Below are 16,990 nucleotides of genomic sequence, written 5' to 3'. Positions count from 1 at the left end.
GGCAAACACAAAAGGTTACCAAAAATATGGCCAAAACAATCCAAATTAATAAATGCCCATGCACGTGACCCAGTTAGATTCAAATGGGTCACAATATTAGGCTTGTTAATGCCCAGTCGATAACGTTTCGACCCTCTAACCAACATGGGGTCTTACCAGGACTAAACAATAAATGGGACACCTGAAAATCTAGCCCCAAGTGCTAAACACCAACAATGCAATCATATAGAACCTACTTACATGGGTACAGTTGCGCCCCATGTAAAAGGGAAGTGCTTGAACAACATATAATCCTAGCTGCTGTGTACTTGTCTTCGGTCCGCTCCTGTGCAAGGCCTGCAAATCATTGTGCAGTGTTGTCAGCGTAAAGAAACAATTGGTGCATATTGTTCGCCATATACAGCGGGCTGCAAGAACAATGTACCTCATAAGCGTCCAATGGTGGAATAGAAGAGGTGGGCTATTATTTACAAAGTGATCCAAAGTAGTTCTCGTGGCACGCCATGATAACAAGAATATAGCAGGCCGTGAAAAATGTATATATCATAAACACCCTATGGCGGGATAGAGAAAGCGGGCTGTGATGACCACACCGCATACCCACTAGAGATAGCTATCAAGTGGCAGTTTTTCAAAAAAAGATTGTTGTAGCCTGGGTTCTTATTGGACAGGGCTGCCTTTGTTGGGTTATCTAAATCCAGGAGACTTCAGCAACCAGTAGTCAAAGATTCTATCACCATAAATAAATCATTCCCTCATTACCGGCCTTTCAGCCTCACAAGAGTCAAAGGGTGCTCTCTCCTGCTAGCAACAGGCACAATTTCAATCAACTCATCAGATTAAAGAACCCTTGGAGATCAACTCTAGTTGCTGGCAGATGGGACCTTACTAATACTCGCACACATCCAGACTCATCAAGAGACCCTTGCCCCAGGTCAGTAAAACAGTAGAAAGCCAAAGTATCCCTAAGGATAAATTTAAACCAAGGACTTATCTCTAGAGCAATCACACTAAAAATATTTTACACCTGCGAATCAAAAAGGTTTCAAGACCGCTCAAAATAATGTATTCTTTTAAAGCTATAATAGAGGTTGGAGCTTGCAGATGGCTGCATATGGCTGAGGGTCAGGCATAGGTCTGGCCTCTGACTACTCTCTGCAGTTGGTGACCTGATGCAGGATAGGGAATGGAGGAAGGTCGAAGCACTGGACCTGCATCACCCAAACGGGTATCTAGGCAGCCTTGGGCCCAACAGTTGCCACACAGTGGTAGAGAAATATGAGGCCCAAGACATGGCTAGAGGGTGTGATCTGCCATATGTTATTGCGGTGAACTGTAGGGGGTATTTGCTGCCCCAGGAGCCAGAGGAGATCCTTTCAGCAAAAATAGATACTGGGATACCTGCAGAAGATCTCACTGCTCAGCATGATTTGGGGAGGCCATGGGGCTCAAACTAAAAAATAATTTAGAACAAAAACCCTAGCAATCAAGGAAGATTTTCTTCCTATTAGTCTGCTGCCTCATGCTCCTGGGGTGCAATTTATGATCAACCAGGGACGGGGCGCATAACTTACAGGTGGAGACTTTACAGGTCTTGTAGGTGATCCAAACAGCGAATTCAGTCACAGCAGTCATTTCACAACATTAAAAGCAGTGTGACTGCTACAGAGGAGGATTTGGGTGCTTTTCAGTAGATTACCAGATATGGAGTGCAGCGTCCTAAATTCACAAAAAGCTGTATAGACGTCACAGAAATTCCAAGGCTGTATGTTCATGTCATTGACAAATCTGAAGAACAAACTGGATTTTTTTAAAAATGAGACGAGAGTCACCTTAGTGTCTCAGTTCTTTCCGAAGGCAGTGATATGAAGGCGGAGGTTCAGCAATTTGTGATGTTGGTAATTCTTGGTGAGAACCGGGTGCGCCTGATTTTGAGTAAGAATTCGGCCACTGCAGCACTTTTGATGGAACTGGGAGATAGTAGATTAAAGTGGCTGACCACTAAATTTGTGGCGAAGAAGAGGGTCGTCATACTGGGCGGCTTCAGAAAAAATATTTTGCCGAATGAGTTTGGCCATCAGCAAGCACTTCAGACTGTCAAGAAGTGGTTTCTCTCTCTGGATTGCAGCCGTGTTGAGGTTCCTGGTTTCCTTGAGGGTTTGTGATGGAGGCAAGGTGTCTGTGTTCTCAGATACTGAGGCCACCAAAGCATTCCTTGCATCAGTGAAGTGGCAGTGTGGTGGCTCGAAATAGAGTTCTACCCTGGTACCCTCTATTTTTCCCACTGATCTCCCGTAGGTTATGGACTGAACCCTTCTCATGTGAAGGCCAGCGATAGGTCATACATTCTATATTTTGTATCATCACACTGCAAATATGTTAAGTGGGTCATAAAGGTCAATGACTTTGACGTCGGTTGATTACACTTTGTGCTTCTTTTCTCTGCTTTTCACCCTGACGATTAACTGGAGTGCTCTTTTGGTAGGACAGAGTTGCCATACATACTAGACAAAGCAAGGTGATAAATGTTTAATAATAGCTTCCGGTGAGATTTAAGATAAAGGAGAGATGTTCTCTGCTCTGTAGATGTTTTCTATTTTAAAACTGTATGTCGTGTGTTTATGAACTGTAGTGAATGGTTGCGATGTAAACCTAAAATTATGGCCGGCAAAACAAGGGAGTGAAAAGGACATGTGAAGTACAGTTCTCAAAGTGTCAATATATTCAATATGCACATATTGGTTACAGGATTGAGACCATAGGCTGTAGGTGCTGGCTTACCCGACAGCTACAAAAAAGCGGTTCTTAACCTTTTGACTTCTGTGGACCACCACTTAAAATATTATTAGAATCTGAGGACCCCCACTGAGTCATTTACTGAAGCTAGGGACCCCCAATCTAAGCATTTGCTGTGACTGCTATGATTTGAACCTAAAAAATAATACACATAAATGCAAAAACAAGTATACACCAAGTTATCATATAGAAAAAGTTTTCACATTTGCATTGTTGCTTCTTTATTTGAATGTGCTTTATTATTTTTAATTTATTAATTTTAATATTTACTTTTGTAAAACAGTTCTCTTCCAGGGGATCCTCATCAATAGTCATAAACATTGAATATTCCTGCCCTTGTGCGGGGACCCTGGAGCATGTATAAAATACACACATATAAAGTATGAAATATGCACGAAAAAATATATATAGCATTTTTAGTAGACATATCTTTCAAACTAAATTCATATATACATGTGTAAAACAGCAATGCAGACTATAATCATAAACAAGCTAAAATGCTTTATTTCTATGGATTTTTTTTTTTTTTTTTAAACATTATAAATTTACAAAAGAGAATAAATATCCACCCAAGCCCCCAAAACTGGGCTTAGGGAAATAAGCAGCAGCAATATCTAGAGAAAAAAGAGAAAAACTACATTGAAAAACAATGGAGCATTCTTAGCCAATAGGCTGCATGCAGGTTAACACAGAAGAACCATAAAAACTTTGGCACCGTGCCTTTAAGACCCTGAGCACCTCCAGTATCCCACCATGCCTCAGGGGTGAAGGAAAGTTGACAGTTGGTTCACAGTTAGGTCAGTTCTTTTTTCCGGCTTCTTCTGAGAGGATCCTGGAGCCTTGAGCTCTCTGTTTTTCTGAGTTTTTCTCAGAAAAATCCTTTAAAACAGCGTTTTTCCTGTTTCACTCGACAGATAACATCTTTGTCTGAGTTTGGCAGTTTTTTCCTGACAGAAAAATGCCTTCACTTTTTGTCAAATGCCCTTCTTGTGGAAAGAAGAAAGCCCAGTCAGACCCACACTCTCTTTGTATTGTGTGCCTGCCTCAGAGTCACTGCCCTGACACTTGCAAGCCCTGCAAGAATATGTCAAAGAGGACTCTGAAGGACAGAGAGAAGATCAGGCTACATGGGCTTCATGAGAGGCAAAAGACATCGTCCTCTTCACTTCCCAGGCAACCAGCAGGCCATTCTCAGGAGAGAATGGCCAGGTCGACGTCAACAGGTAGGAAAGTACCTGTTTGTTCACCGTCGACGCTGACACCGTCTCACCGGCATAGATCGCCGTCGACGGCGACCCCCCCTACGTCGAAAGATACGGCGAAGGAACATGGTCATCGCAGGGGCATATCTCCGTCGACGGCAGCCCACTGATCGACGTCGAGCCATCACCGGCGCGCCCGTTCGCCGCCGAAGACTTCACGCCCCTTGACGTCAAGAGACACGACGTCGAAATCGCCACGACGGCATGAGCGACATCCGCCGTCGGCCACTCGCCGCTCCACGTCAAGGCACACAACGGCGAGTAGGTCAAGGTCCAGAGATCGCCGCTCGACGTCGAGACACTCTACGTCGAGGCATTCAGCGTCGAGGCATTCAGCGTCGAGGCCAGACCAACCAGTGTGCCCTTCGACGTCGGCACAGCCGTCTACGTCAACACAGGTTTTACCTGTCTCGCAGGGAGTAGAGCATCGTGCTCCAGCAGATAAGGCACCATCTCCAGTGGTCTCCATACGGAGCGACTCATCTCATTCGAGAGCGGCATCATCGGGGCATGTTTCTCCCATCAATTTATCACCTAGATGGTTGGAGAGCCTGAATAGACCAGCGGCCTTCCCGGATTCACAATACTCTCGAATGTACTCTCCTACTGCCTCTCTCCCGAGAACACCATCGCCGACAGCGCGGGCAGGACGGGCTCGTTCTGCTCCTCGTCAGCCGACTGCGAGGCCTGGGCGCTCTGTTACAGCCTCTCGCAGCAGGTCTCGTTCCCAAAGGAGATCCAGGTCACGATCACGACACAGAAGATCACCCTCTTGGTCGTCGTCAGGATCATCTGTTGGGCGTTACTCCCCCACCCTAACAGATTCTCCACCTGCTAGGATCTCACCAGTGGATGACATTACCACGTTTAACGAGGTGCTGTTAAGGGGAGCGCAGAAATTGAGTATAGAGGTTCCGGAGCCAACTACCTCCTCGTCAGTCATCTTTGAGACTCTGCAGCACAGATCAGTGTCGAAAAAGCTACTACCACTAGTACCTGGCTTATTGCAGCCAACCATGGACACTTTTCTGACCCCAGCCACACTCAAGTCTTCCCCGGCTAGGATTCAAAAGAAATACAAGGCTCCCGAACAGGATCCTTTATTCCTAAGAAAGGATCCGCCACCGGATTCTGTTATATTAGCCGCAGCCCGAAAAACCCACTCGGTGGCATCATCCTTCACGGTTCCCCCCGGATAAAGAGAGCAGGCATCTAGACTCTCTGGGGAGAAAGATGTGCGGTACGGCGGCATCTGCAATGAAAGTCTCCAGCGCTTCTGCACTTCTGGGCAGGTATGACTGTTCTCTGTGGGACTCCCTCCACAGATTCACAAAAAAATTGCCCAGAGAAGACAGACAGGACTTTCAAGAAATCCTGCAAGAAGGATGCCTGGTATCCAACCAGATTATCAGCGCGGCAGCGGATGGGGCGGACTTAGCTGCGCATGGGTACGCGCATGGAATATGTGCTAGAAGGTCTTCCTGGATGAGACTGACTGGTTTAAAGCAGGAAGCACAGCAGCGCATCCTAAACCTCCCATTCAGCGGGAACTCGCTGTTCGGTACCCATGCAGATGAAGAGATGGCCCGCATGAAGACAGAGGTGGACACCATGAGGGCAGTAGGCCTGGAAAGAAAGAAAGATTTCAGGCGGAGGTACAGGCCTTATGACAGGCGCCCATTCCAGCAGAGGGTTCAAACCCCTCACTGGTCCCAAAGGCCACAACAACGGCAAGGACGCCCCCTTTTTCAGGCTCGTAAGCCCACAAGGGAGCAAGGGTCAAGTAGACCTCAACAGTCCACACCGAAAGCGCCGGCCAAACAATGAGATCTCGCTTCCCTCGACACTGTACACCACTCCGGTGGGGGGAAGTATCACGGGTTATCTTCACGAGTGGCACCCTATCACAAAAGACAAATGGGTGCTCAACATTGTCGAAAATGGCTACTCTCTTCTTTTTAGACAGCCTCCACCACACTTGCCACCAGCCAGATGCATTCCATCTCATCTCAGCCTGCTGCGCAAAGAGGCTCTCGCCCTCTTACAAAAGAAAGCAATAGAAAAGGTTCCACCTGCGGACAGAGGAAAGGGGGTTTACTCCTGTTATTTTCTGGTGGCGAAGAAGGGTCGAGAGGGCGTTTTCAGACCAATTCTGGACTTACGGCTGCTGAACAAGTACATAAGAAAACAGAAGTTCAGGATGCTAGCCCTTCACCAGATTTTCCCGCAACTACATCAGGGAGACTGGATGTGCTCCATCGACCTGCAGGATGCATATTTTCACATCCCAATAGCTCCCAAGCATCGGAAATTCTTGCGTTTCCAAATAGCTTCACAACACTATCAGTTCAGAGTTCTACCATTCGGCCTGAAATCTGCCCCCCGCGTCTTCTCGAAATGTGTGGCAGTGGTAGCGGCACATCTTCGAAAACAAAAGATCTTCGTCTACCCATACCTAGACGACTGGTTACTGAAGGCTTCCTCTCCGGATCAGGCGAGAAGCCATCGGGACATTGTGCTCAGGATTTTCGAGTCTCTAGGTCTTCAAATCAATTACCAAAAGTCAACCTTGATTCCAACACAGAACCTTCACTACCTGGGAGCTATACTAAACACAGAGCTCCAAAGAGTGTATCCTTCGGAGGAACGACTTATCGATACACAGGAAGTGTCAAGACCTGTTAAAAGCTGACGTACCTACTGCCCGTCAGGTGACATCGCTACTGGGCTCCATGGCTTCATGCATTTTCATTGTCCCAAATGCCAGGCGGCACATGAGGCCCCTTCAAGAGGCATTGGAGAACAACTGGAGTCAAAGGACAGGTCGCTGGGAGAACAGAGTGCGACTACCGACAGCGGCACTTCAGTCATTGCAATGGTGGATGCACAGACCTCACCTGTCAGTAGGTTCTCCGTTTCACCAGGTAGTTCCATCCGACACTCTGGTAACGGATGCGTCTCTTCAGGGATGGGGGGCTCATCTGGGTCCCCTCCAAGCTCAGGGCCTGTGGTCCGACAAGGAAAGGAACTACCACATCAATCTGCTGGAACTCAGAGCGGTCCATCTGGCTCTCAAGTCTTTCTCTCCATTGGTTCAGGGGAAATCTCTCCTGATACAAACGGACAATACAACCACAATGTATTATTTGAACAGACAGGGGGGAACGAGATCCCTAACCCTATCTCGAGAGTCCCAAACGATATGGCATTGGCTCCTGGCCAGAGGAATGTCAATTACAGCGGTTCACCTGCCAGGTCAACAAAACGTGGAAGCAGATTTCCTGAGCAGACACCTAGAGAACGCACACGATTGGGTCCTACACGGCGAAGTCGTCGAGGACATCTTCGCTCAATGGGGTCGACCTCAATTGGATCTCTTCGCAGACGAAGTGAACAAGAAATGCCCAGACTTCGCATCCAGGTTCTACCGTCCGGGATCTCGAGGGAATGCCCTGTTGATCGACTGGTCAGGGATATTTCTCTACGCTTTTCCACCGATTCCCCTCATACCGGCAGTGATCAACAAACTTTACAAATCCAGAACCAGAATGATTCTCATAGCGCCACAATGGCCCCGTCAATTCTGGTACACGTATCTCCTCAACCTTTCAGAAAAACCTCACAGGAGGCTGCCGTGCAGACCGGATCTTCTGAGCAGGATGGAGGGCAGGATTCTAAATCCCAACCTACCCTCTCTGAGCTTAACAGCATGGCTCCTGAATTCCTGCAGTATGGACACCTAGGGCTCTCGCAGGAGTGTATGAACATCTTGAAAGAGTCCAAACGGCCTTCCACGCGGCGTTCTTACGCTTTTAAGTGGAAGAGATTCTACATATGGTGCTGTCAACAAGGGCACAATCCCATACGGGCTCAGGAGGATGTCATACTGTCTTATTTACTTAATCTGGCAAAGTCCGGTCTGCAGGTATCATCTATTAAGGTACATTTGTCTGCCATTACAGCCTATCGTAAGTCACCTTCTCAGGAATCCTTCTTTACGAAACCAGTAGTCAAGGATTTCTTAGAAGGTTTGAAGAAAGTTTTTCCTCCTATTCGGAGACCCTCTCCTCCATGGGAACTGAACATAGTACTGTCAAAACTTATGGGCCCTCCTTTCGAACCCATACACAAGGCCTCTTTACAACACCTTACGTGGAAGACGGCTTTTTTGGTAGCCATTACTTCCGCGAGGAGGGTCAGTGAGATTCAGGCTTTGTCTTCCAAAGAACCGTACACAGTTTTTCACGACAATAGAGTGGTTCTGCGAACTCACCCATCTTTCCTTCCGAAGGTGGTGTCAGAATTCCACATCAATTAAACTATATCTTTACCGACTTTCTTTCCCAATCCGGAGACTCCGGCGGAGAAAGCATTGCACTCCTTAGACTTGAAAAGAGTGCTGAAATTTTATTTGGATAAGACAAAATCGATTAGACATTCCAACCACTTGTTTGTAAATTATGGTCATTTGAGGACAGGAGAGGCAGCATCTAAACGAACGATATCAAGATGGATAGTTTCTTGTATTGTTAATACTTACCAGCTGGCTAATAAACAATTACTAGCTAGGCCTAAAGCGCATTCCACAAGGGGAAAAGCGGCTACTGCTGCCCTCCTTAACAATGTCCCAATCTCTGAGATTTGTAAGGCTGCTACATGGAAGTCTGTACATACATTTACTAGACATTACTGTTTAGATTCAGATGCAAGAGCAGACGCCCAGGTTGGGCAGGCCTCTCTGAGAAATTTATTTGCATAATACATATCTATTCCTGCTCTTCTATTAGACAGTCCGCAGAGTTTAGGGATGGGCTTGCTAATCTATTCAATGTTTATGACTATTGATGAGGATCCCCTGGAAGAGAAGGATTAGTTACTTACCTGTAAATCCTAGTTCTCTTCCAGGGGTATCCTCATCAAAGTCATAAACAACCCACCCTCCTCCCCGGACGCACGTCTCCTAGAAGTGCAGGACAGACTGTCTTTCGAATCAGTTTCACAGATTGTCACCGTAAAAAAGTACTGACCTAACTGTGAACCAACTGTCACCTTTCCTTCACCCCTGAGGCATGGTGGGATACTGGAGGTGCTCGGGGTCTTAAAGGCACGGTCCCAAAGTTTTTATGGTTCTCCTGTGTTAACCTGCATGCAGCCTATTGGCTAAGAATGCTCCATTGTTTTTCAATGTCGTTTTTCTCTTTTTTCTCTAGATATTGCTGCTGCTTATTTCCCTAAGCTCAGTTTTGGGGGCTTGGGTGGATATTTATTCTCTTTTGTAAATTTATAATGTTTAAAAAAAAATTAAAAAAAATACCCCATAGAAATAAAGCATTTTAGCTTGTTTATGATTATAGTCTGCATTGCTGTTTTACACATGTATATATGAATTTAGTATGAAAGATATGTCTACTACAAATGCTATATATATTTTTTCGTGCATATTTCATACTTTATATGTGTGTATTTTATACGTGCTCCGGGGTCCCCGCACAAAGGCGGGAATATTCAATGTTTATGACTTTGATGAGGATATCCCTGGAAGAGAACTAGGATTTACAGGTAAGTAACTAATCCTTACGGACCCTCAGGGTAGGCCTTGCGGATCCCCAGGGGTCCTCGGACCAAAGGTTAAGAACCGCAGCTATAGAGAATAGAATGCTAGCCGAGGGTAAGTTGACTTTTTGGTCCTTGTGGAGCCAAATCAAGTATTTAGTAATATATCCCACAATCCTGTAACATAAACATGAGGGTTTGATTAGAATTTACAAAGCACAAACAGCCATGGTAAAAAGAAATCATGAAATAATAAATTCTTATGAATCCTGAAATTATAGGAACATCAATTATTGAATAAATGACTGTTTGCCTAATTTTATTAGGAACTTCTCTCAAACCTGTATAATTAGTTAAGGTGCTAGTCCCACAGCGTGAACTACTCGGTCATCTATGAACGTGGTCATGCATGTACTGGCTTACTAATTAGCAGTTATCCGGCACAGAGATCCAAGAAGCACGCCTGTTAACGTCAGTAATGAGTGTCGGGCATTACTGACGTCCTGTAAATAATGTGTATAACTAATGTACTCAAATCATCTGAACACTGTACTTTACACCATACTTTTAGTCTCATTTTGATAGCTATAATTACATATGGAATAAATGTATGTTTTGAACAGTTTTGCAGACTTTGCTTTGTGAAGCAGTGATTGAGTAGTGGACACTCTGGGATTAACATTGTAACTCCCACTCTTACCTTGACATCTTAGGTCCTTGCTCAAGCCCTTGTATGGGATGTATTCCGCAGCAGATAGTCTTGTAACTCTATGGATTTGTCTCGTAACTCTATGGATTTATCTCTCACTAGATAAGAATGTGTTCTATCACACTTGTTCACCATGGCTTCCTTCATGCAGGATTTTTCACCAACACTTCCTGTCCATGTTGCAAGATTTTGGGTAATATTACTTTATATATTGTCTTGATAATGCTCACTCTCCTCTTTATAAGGATAAACAAGCATTTGCAATGGGTCTTGCGTTAGTTAGAGTAGTTAATGTTGTAAATTCCTAACTGGACTTTTCCTGCCACATAAATTGAAAATGAAAGATAAAACAGTTGACATAAGCAAGATGATTCAAAGCTCCATGGCTGTCATGAGCGTGTGCGCAAAGGAGAGACACAAAAGGAAAAAAGTTTGCTCACAGTCAAGCGTATCAGCAATCATGCATTTATCCATCTAACAGGGCTGATGCAGTAGGCGGTAACCAAACCGTTGCAAGGAGGGACAAACGTAAAGCATTTACCAATGATAACAAAGGATTTTTGAAAGGCAAGCCCAAGAACGAGTGATGTGATGGGTTTGAGGTGGGTGTGGTTAAAAGCCCACAGAGAGATTACAACAGGCCACCAGAGTGCTTGCGCGCTCGACCTAAAAATGTTCATTTGCTGTTGGCTAGCAAAGAATATATGTGTATACGGCTATTCTGTGAGCCACCTGCTATATAACTTGTTCGTTTCTGTAAATAACAATTGTATAACAAATGAGGGCTGTAGTCAAGCCAGCTAGGAACAGTACTTCTCACCAAGCTTACACTTCCTTGTTTTGTTTTCAGTACTCTAATGTGCATGGAATAAACGCATGTTTTGAGCACTCTTCAAGACGCGTTTTGTGAAACCAAAGTATTTTACAATAGGATTGTTAAGGAGTTGGAGTGAGCTACTGAATTTAAGACATTTCTTTAATTCAACTGAGCTTGCTTGCAGTAATTATCCCTAGACATCCTTTATTCTCTATAACGATGGACAGATTCCTGAGGGGATATTGAGTTCCCCTATAATTCTAACTGTACCAATCAGTCCATCATAACAGAGATTAAAACCATCTCTGTATATTTCCTCTATCCCCAGCAGTCAGTTACTCATCAGACATGGTGGCCCTAATAGTCACCCCAGCCCCCCGACCTACAACTTAGCCAAGAAACGAGCTACCACTACATGTCCCAGGCAGATTAGCTCTTAATATCAACTAACCACAACCCATGCACTCTTACGAAACAACCAGTTAAGATTTTGCCATTGCCACCCCCTTGTCAAACAGATCTTCACCACATTTCCCTACCTCATGTCACAGGATCCTTGATACTAACCAAGGGGTGATGTTAATCCATCCTCACAGTACCTGCAACTCCCTACCCCAGAAAAAAGCTATAAAACCTGTTCCCAACCCTCTGCATCTCTCTTCACCTCTATATTCTGTGCTTTGGTAGATCGGGTGTCCTGCAATGGGAATATTTATGGTTTTTTTTAGGTATGTGCCATGTTGTTCGTGGAGGAAATTTAAGTGGGCTGCCGTTCAATAATTTGAGAAGATTGCGTAGGTGGGATGCACCATTCAGCCAGATGGATTTTAAGAACTGGAACAGGCCAACTTGCTCTAAATGGTGTTTACTGCTGGATTACATTTAGGGGAGAGGGTAAATTAATCCACTCTTCTAAAGGGAAGCAATAGCTGTAAAATCTGTGTTTGAGTGTCCTGAGTTGGCAGCAGTTGTTTAAGAATAAATGTGTTTTCTCTAGTGATTTCCGTTTTTGGTTGTAAGGACGAGGATGTGACGGGCCTTAGCTGGTGCTGCGGGTATCTGCATATGTTGTGGTAGTGTGTTGTGGAAGTGGCGTGTGTATTTTTGTGGGCACCAGGAAGTTATACAGTTGAAGAGGCTGAAGAAAGAGCCTGGGAGCTCTCACTTCACGCGAGCTGTGTCATGTGGTTGCAATAATAGGGAGGGGAGAGGTGCGTCTTGGCAGAGTTCTGCTATTGTCTGTATATACGAAGATGCCATAGAGTGTTAATGGTATTGGATAGTGAGATGATACGTATAGGATTTATTTTGTATTTTTGTGAGAACTGTAGGAAGAGACTGCATGAAAAACCCGTGTGCTCCAGGTGGCACGTGTAACTTCCAATGGGAAGAGAATAAAGATGATTGTGCTATATAAATTTGCATGGCAGTCATGTTAATAAATCTAATTATTGTGCTAAAACCTCTTTTCAGTTCACTGCTCACCACCTGTCTTCTCTGTCCTTTCTGACTACCGCAACCTCTACTTATCTTTTCTCTTGCTCTCTGCACATACCAGCCACATCCTAGATCTCTCTTCTGCTCTTCCAACTATTTGACTCCTTCAAAGACCATATGACCCTTTCTTACCTTTCGTGCAGCAGGTGGTCGTTCTTGAGTGCTCGTCACTAAGTTTTCCAGACATGGTATCAGCTTCCATGCGTCGTATGGTGGGCAGGAGCGGGTGGTACAGCACTTCTTTCACCCCAGCAAGCATGTGAGTCTTGCACTTGGGCTGTAGTTTTTGCCTGCCTCCCCACTGTCCCCATCGTCCATCCATCTGGTACTCAGCCATCTTTGCAGATCACCCAAAGTGATGGATTCTGCTTTATCCAAAGACTAGTTTTCCAGAGAATGTGCTGTCTTGACTCCTGGGATCTATCAAAAAGAACAACATGTGCTACTGCAAGCTTGTATCATTCAGAGCTGACAAGCAAGTTGGCCCTCCCACACACTGCCTTCATAAGACGCTTATCCTCAGTTATGACATCACAATATGGCTTGCACAGCTGCAACACTTGGCACAAGCAGAAGATGAGCAATATTTGTTTTACAAGAGAATTCAAACAAGGTGCTAAGCAGACATTTTGAAAACAGCTGTGTGCCTGGAACAATAGGTGTCTTTTACCAGAGAGAAAAGAAAAATGTAGATAAGAGGCAGAGAGCAAGAGTAGGCGGAGGAAAGTGTAAGCAGTGTACAGGAACGAAGGTAGTGGAAAAGTGGAGAGGAGCTCACATGAGACTGGAGAGAACATAATTCACCAGTAAGGTGGAAAATCCCATAGCGGGACAGTTTACAGTAACATTACATCTCCCAAACACATTCACAGTTAGGAGTCCAGTTGTGCCCCCGTCTTAAATTATCCTTAGTCTTGAGCATCAGCCAGTCACGAGTCCTTCCACTCTACCAGGGTGAGACAACAGAGTCATGTAAATTTTAATATATTTTCAGATGTCTTTAATGATTATGACCTAGTTTTTAGAACCACTTTAGGAACGTTGGTTTCACTTTTATTTTAGAGCTCATCGGTTTTTGAATAAGGGATATTTGGCCTGGAATACCCTTGAATGAAGACATGGGCAAAGTAGCTGCTGTCAAAGGTTGGAGTGATGCTCTTGTGATGTTATTGAATTAGGGACTCAGATATAAATGGTGAAAGGAAACGTGCAGGAGGAAAGGCGTTACAATGCTTGAGTATTAACTTTCACATTCAGAATAGTGTCAGTGAAACCTTTTTGAGAGCAGCTGTCTATAGCTAACAGGGTGACATATTCACTAGGGCCGTCTTCTCATTTTGTTAAGAGGACACCAAGAGCTATAAATTGACTCGGCCTCAACCCTAACAACTGGGAAGAAGGGTGGGACAACTGGCAGTTAAGAACCTGAGCTCAGGGGTTGAGAGTTTAAGTTGTATCAATGTATCACATCTGGCTCCAAGTATTAGACGCTGGCTTCAACCTGTCACGGTATGGAAAGCCCTTCCATACTGCTGATTTGCGATGCACACTGCTTTGAAGGTGATGGGTTGAGCCACAGGCAGCCAGTCTACTGATATAAGGGCTGTGTGATGCAAGTCAAATTTGGCAGATTAAATAGCTTTCTGACCATTGTGTTCTATATGTATTTTCTGGAGTTTTTGAAGAATTAAGAGGGAGCTTCAAGTCAATACTCCTGATTTAGGCGGGAGACCTGTGATTTTTAATCTGAAATTGTGTTATTTCAGTTTTCTCCCTCTTGAACATCTTCCTGCAGTACAATGCAAGTGTAATTAGGAAAGGCCCACCAAGGATCAACGTTTGAGTCCTCTACAAACAGAAATGCACAACATAAAAGGACACACACATTCAAGCAAACAAAAACTGTTACAAGTTCACTGCTCACCTGTCCAACACACCTAACCATACAGACAACATGCATGCATAGACACGCAAGCAACACACAGAGGCAAAGGCTCTCGACTTACATTCAGGCATATCAGTGTAGCTTCAAAATCATTTTGCTTGCTGGGACATTAGAGCCCATGTTTATGGCTGCATTGTGGGACTATTATCTTGAAAACTAAAGCCGGTTGAGGGTGATATGATTTCGTCCATCTGCCAGCTATGCTTATGGATACAGGTTTAAATGAATGGATCAGTGGAAGATTAAAAAAACGTTTAACTATGAACTTCACGGAGTTGTCAATTTAACTTGTTTTATGTTGCTGCTTTTAAGAGATTTAATATGTTTTAATGTTGAGAAACCCTTACTAATTAAATGTGTGTCTGCTTTTGGTGTCCAGCTTTATGAACAAAATGGCTGTCTTAGAACCTTACTTGGGTTTGTAATAAGAAGACCCGTGTTAGATTTTTCTCCAGAAAACCCGTCTCATGCATTAAGACTAATTACAATGAGCCACAGCAGTGATATTTATTCTGAAAACACAGATACCTTTAAAGTACGTGGCTGATTATTTAAAAAAAAAATCGAGTTTTAAACGTGCCATCACTGAAAATATTAGACGGCTCATTATTGCGGAGAAAGGTAAATGAAATTTGTGGCGCTTTCATTCCTCACTCACAACGCTGGCAGTTACACAAAGCATGCATGGGCCCCTTATTCTAATATCTCCAAGGGAATTGGCGAGTGGCATTCACAGCAACAAAGCTAAAAAAGAACGAGCTAGGCATGTGACTAGGTGACAAACCTGGGGACTCTGAACAGCTTCTAGTGTCTTGGCTGGTATGGAAAGGAGAAGACTGGATAGGACTGGCAGTCTTTACCTACTCTCGAAACATACGCACCATGAAATGTTTTAATAAAAAGGTACATTTTATCTCCGAAATGCGATAGACTTTGTCTTTATAGAACGGAATTAAATTCAAAGGTAAAGTACATAGACAAAATATCAATTATGGGTTCAAAATCGAAACTGTACAACAAATAGTCCTTGTGAGGTGCCGGACTTACTTTGGCCATCATAAATCAGAGAAACCAACGTTACAGGAAAGACGGGCATCGTGAAACGTATCGTACACAGAAAGGTGGCAGTGTGAAAAGTGTTGTTTGTACATTACATCAGCAGACTTTAACGACATTCACATCAGTCCTTTCAGCACAGTGCTGAGAAAACCACAACCGGTTGTGCACGGGGCTGCAAAACGATAGCAGGTTTTACAGAGTTTGCTTGTAAGTGAAGCTTCTTTTGTGGCATGGAAAGAGCGGGTTAGCATACATTTTGTTTTCGCAGACAACGAGCTTCGCAAGAAAAAAATACAAGTTACCTGTGTTCTCCAGGGACCTTCTGACGCACGACCCCTTTCATTCAGCCCTAAGTCCCGCCTCCTGTGTACGGCTCCCATGGCAGCACGGTCTGTATAGACTGTTCCCATGGCTGCGTTTCAAGGCCCGGACTACATGAGCTGGACAAAGACAGTGGGCTTAGCACTCCGTGAAGGGTCCAGCTGACACCTATGCCGTACTCGAGACTACCACATCCATCTGACAGGGAACGGTTCTGGAACACAAATGTTAAATGCTGCACTGACAAGTTGTCCTTACCTCAAACACATTTGTTCACACTGCTTAACTTTTAGGTAGCCGCTCCTACAGAAGGCCGCTTACACTAGCTATCTTTCAAGCGTTGTCCTCTACACATAACCCCTGGAGGGGCCAGAGCAGTATAACAGCGACAGTCTGAAAATAACTGCAAAGGCGCAAATATTCTAAAATATTTTGGTGACTGGGAAATGTGTAACATTCTGCCGTCATTACCTATTTCGGATCGCAATTCTCACCCAAACCGTTAAAAGTATCAGTAACGGGTCAATAGTAAGCGCTATGGCTGTGTATCCTGTTCATTTCAATACAGTTAATACCATACCATCGTGCTCCATTTAATGCAGTCTAACAGGCCATTAATATTCCACATCAGAGCAGTAAACTACCTTGGGGGTCATTCTGACCCCGGCGGTCTTAGACCGCCGGGGCCAGGGTCGGCGGGAGCACCGCCGAAAGGCCTGCGGTGCCCCGCAGGGCATTCTGACCGCGGCGGTAAAGCCGCGGTCAGACCGGCAACACTGGCGGTCTCCCGCCAGTGTCCCGCCGCCCTATTGAATCCTCCAAGGCGGCGCAGCTAGCTGCGCCGCCGAGGGGATTCCGACCCCCCCCTACCGCCATCCAGTTCCCGGTGGTCCGCCCGCCGGGAACCGGATGGCGGTAGGGGGGGTCGCGGGGCCCCTGGGGGCCCCTGCAGTGCCCATGCCACTGGCATGGGCACTGCAGGGGCCCCCGTAAGAGGGCCCCTACAAGTATTTCACTGTCTGCTTGGCAGA

General features: G+C 45.0%; 1 protein-coding gene across 1 annotated transcript in view; it reads right to left on the bottom strand.

The window, feature by feature from the left end:
- Positions 1-16,347, bottom strand: part of SPMIP8 (sperm microtubule inner protein 8) — a 155,618-nt gene extending 139,271 nt beyond the window's left edge. Inside the window, exons 1-2 of the mRNA XM_069217389.1 lie at positions 15,941-16,347; positions 12,767-13,054 (exon numbers count right to left, since the gene is read on the bottom strand). Of these exons, the coding sequence (XP_069073490.1) occupies positions 12,767-12,971 (205 nt within the window). The 5' untranslated portion in view covers positions 12,972-13,054; positions 15,941-16,347. The remainder of the gene's footprint in view (positions 1-12,766; positions 13,055-15,940) is intronic.
- Positions 16,348-16,990: the final 643 nt, after the last annotated feature.

This window comes from Pleurodeles waltl, chromosome 12 (genome assembly GCF_031143425.1).
Source record: "Pleurodeles waltl isolate 20211129_DDA chromosome 12, aPleWal1.hap1.20221129, whole genome shotgun sequence".
NCBI lineage: Eukaryota > Metazoa > Chordata > Amphibia > Caudata > Salamandridae > Pleurodeles > Pleurodeles waltl.
This window is presented reverse-complemented; position numbering and strand designations above follow the sequence as displayed.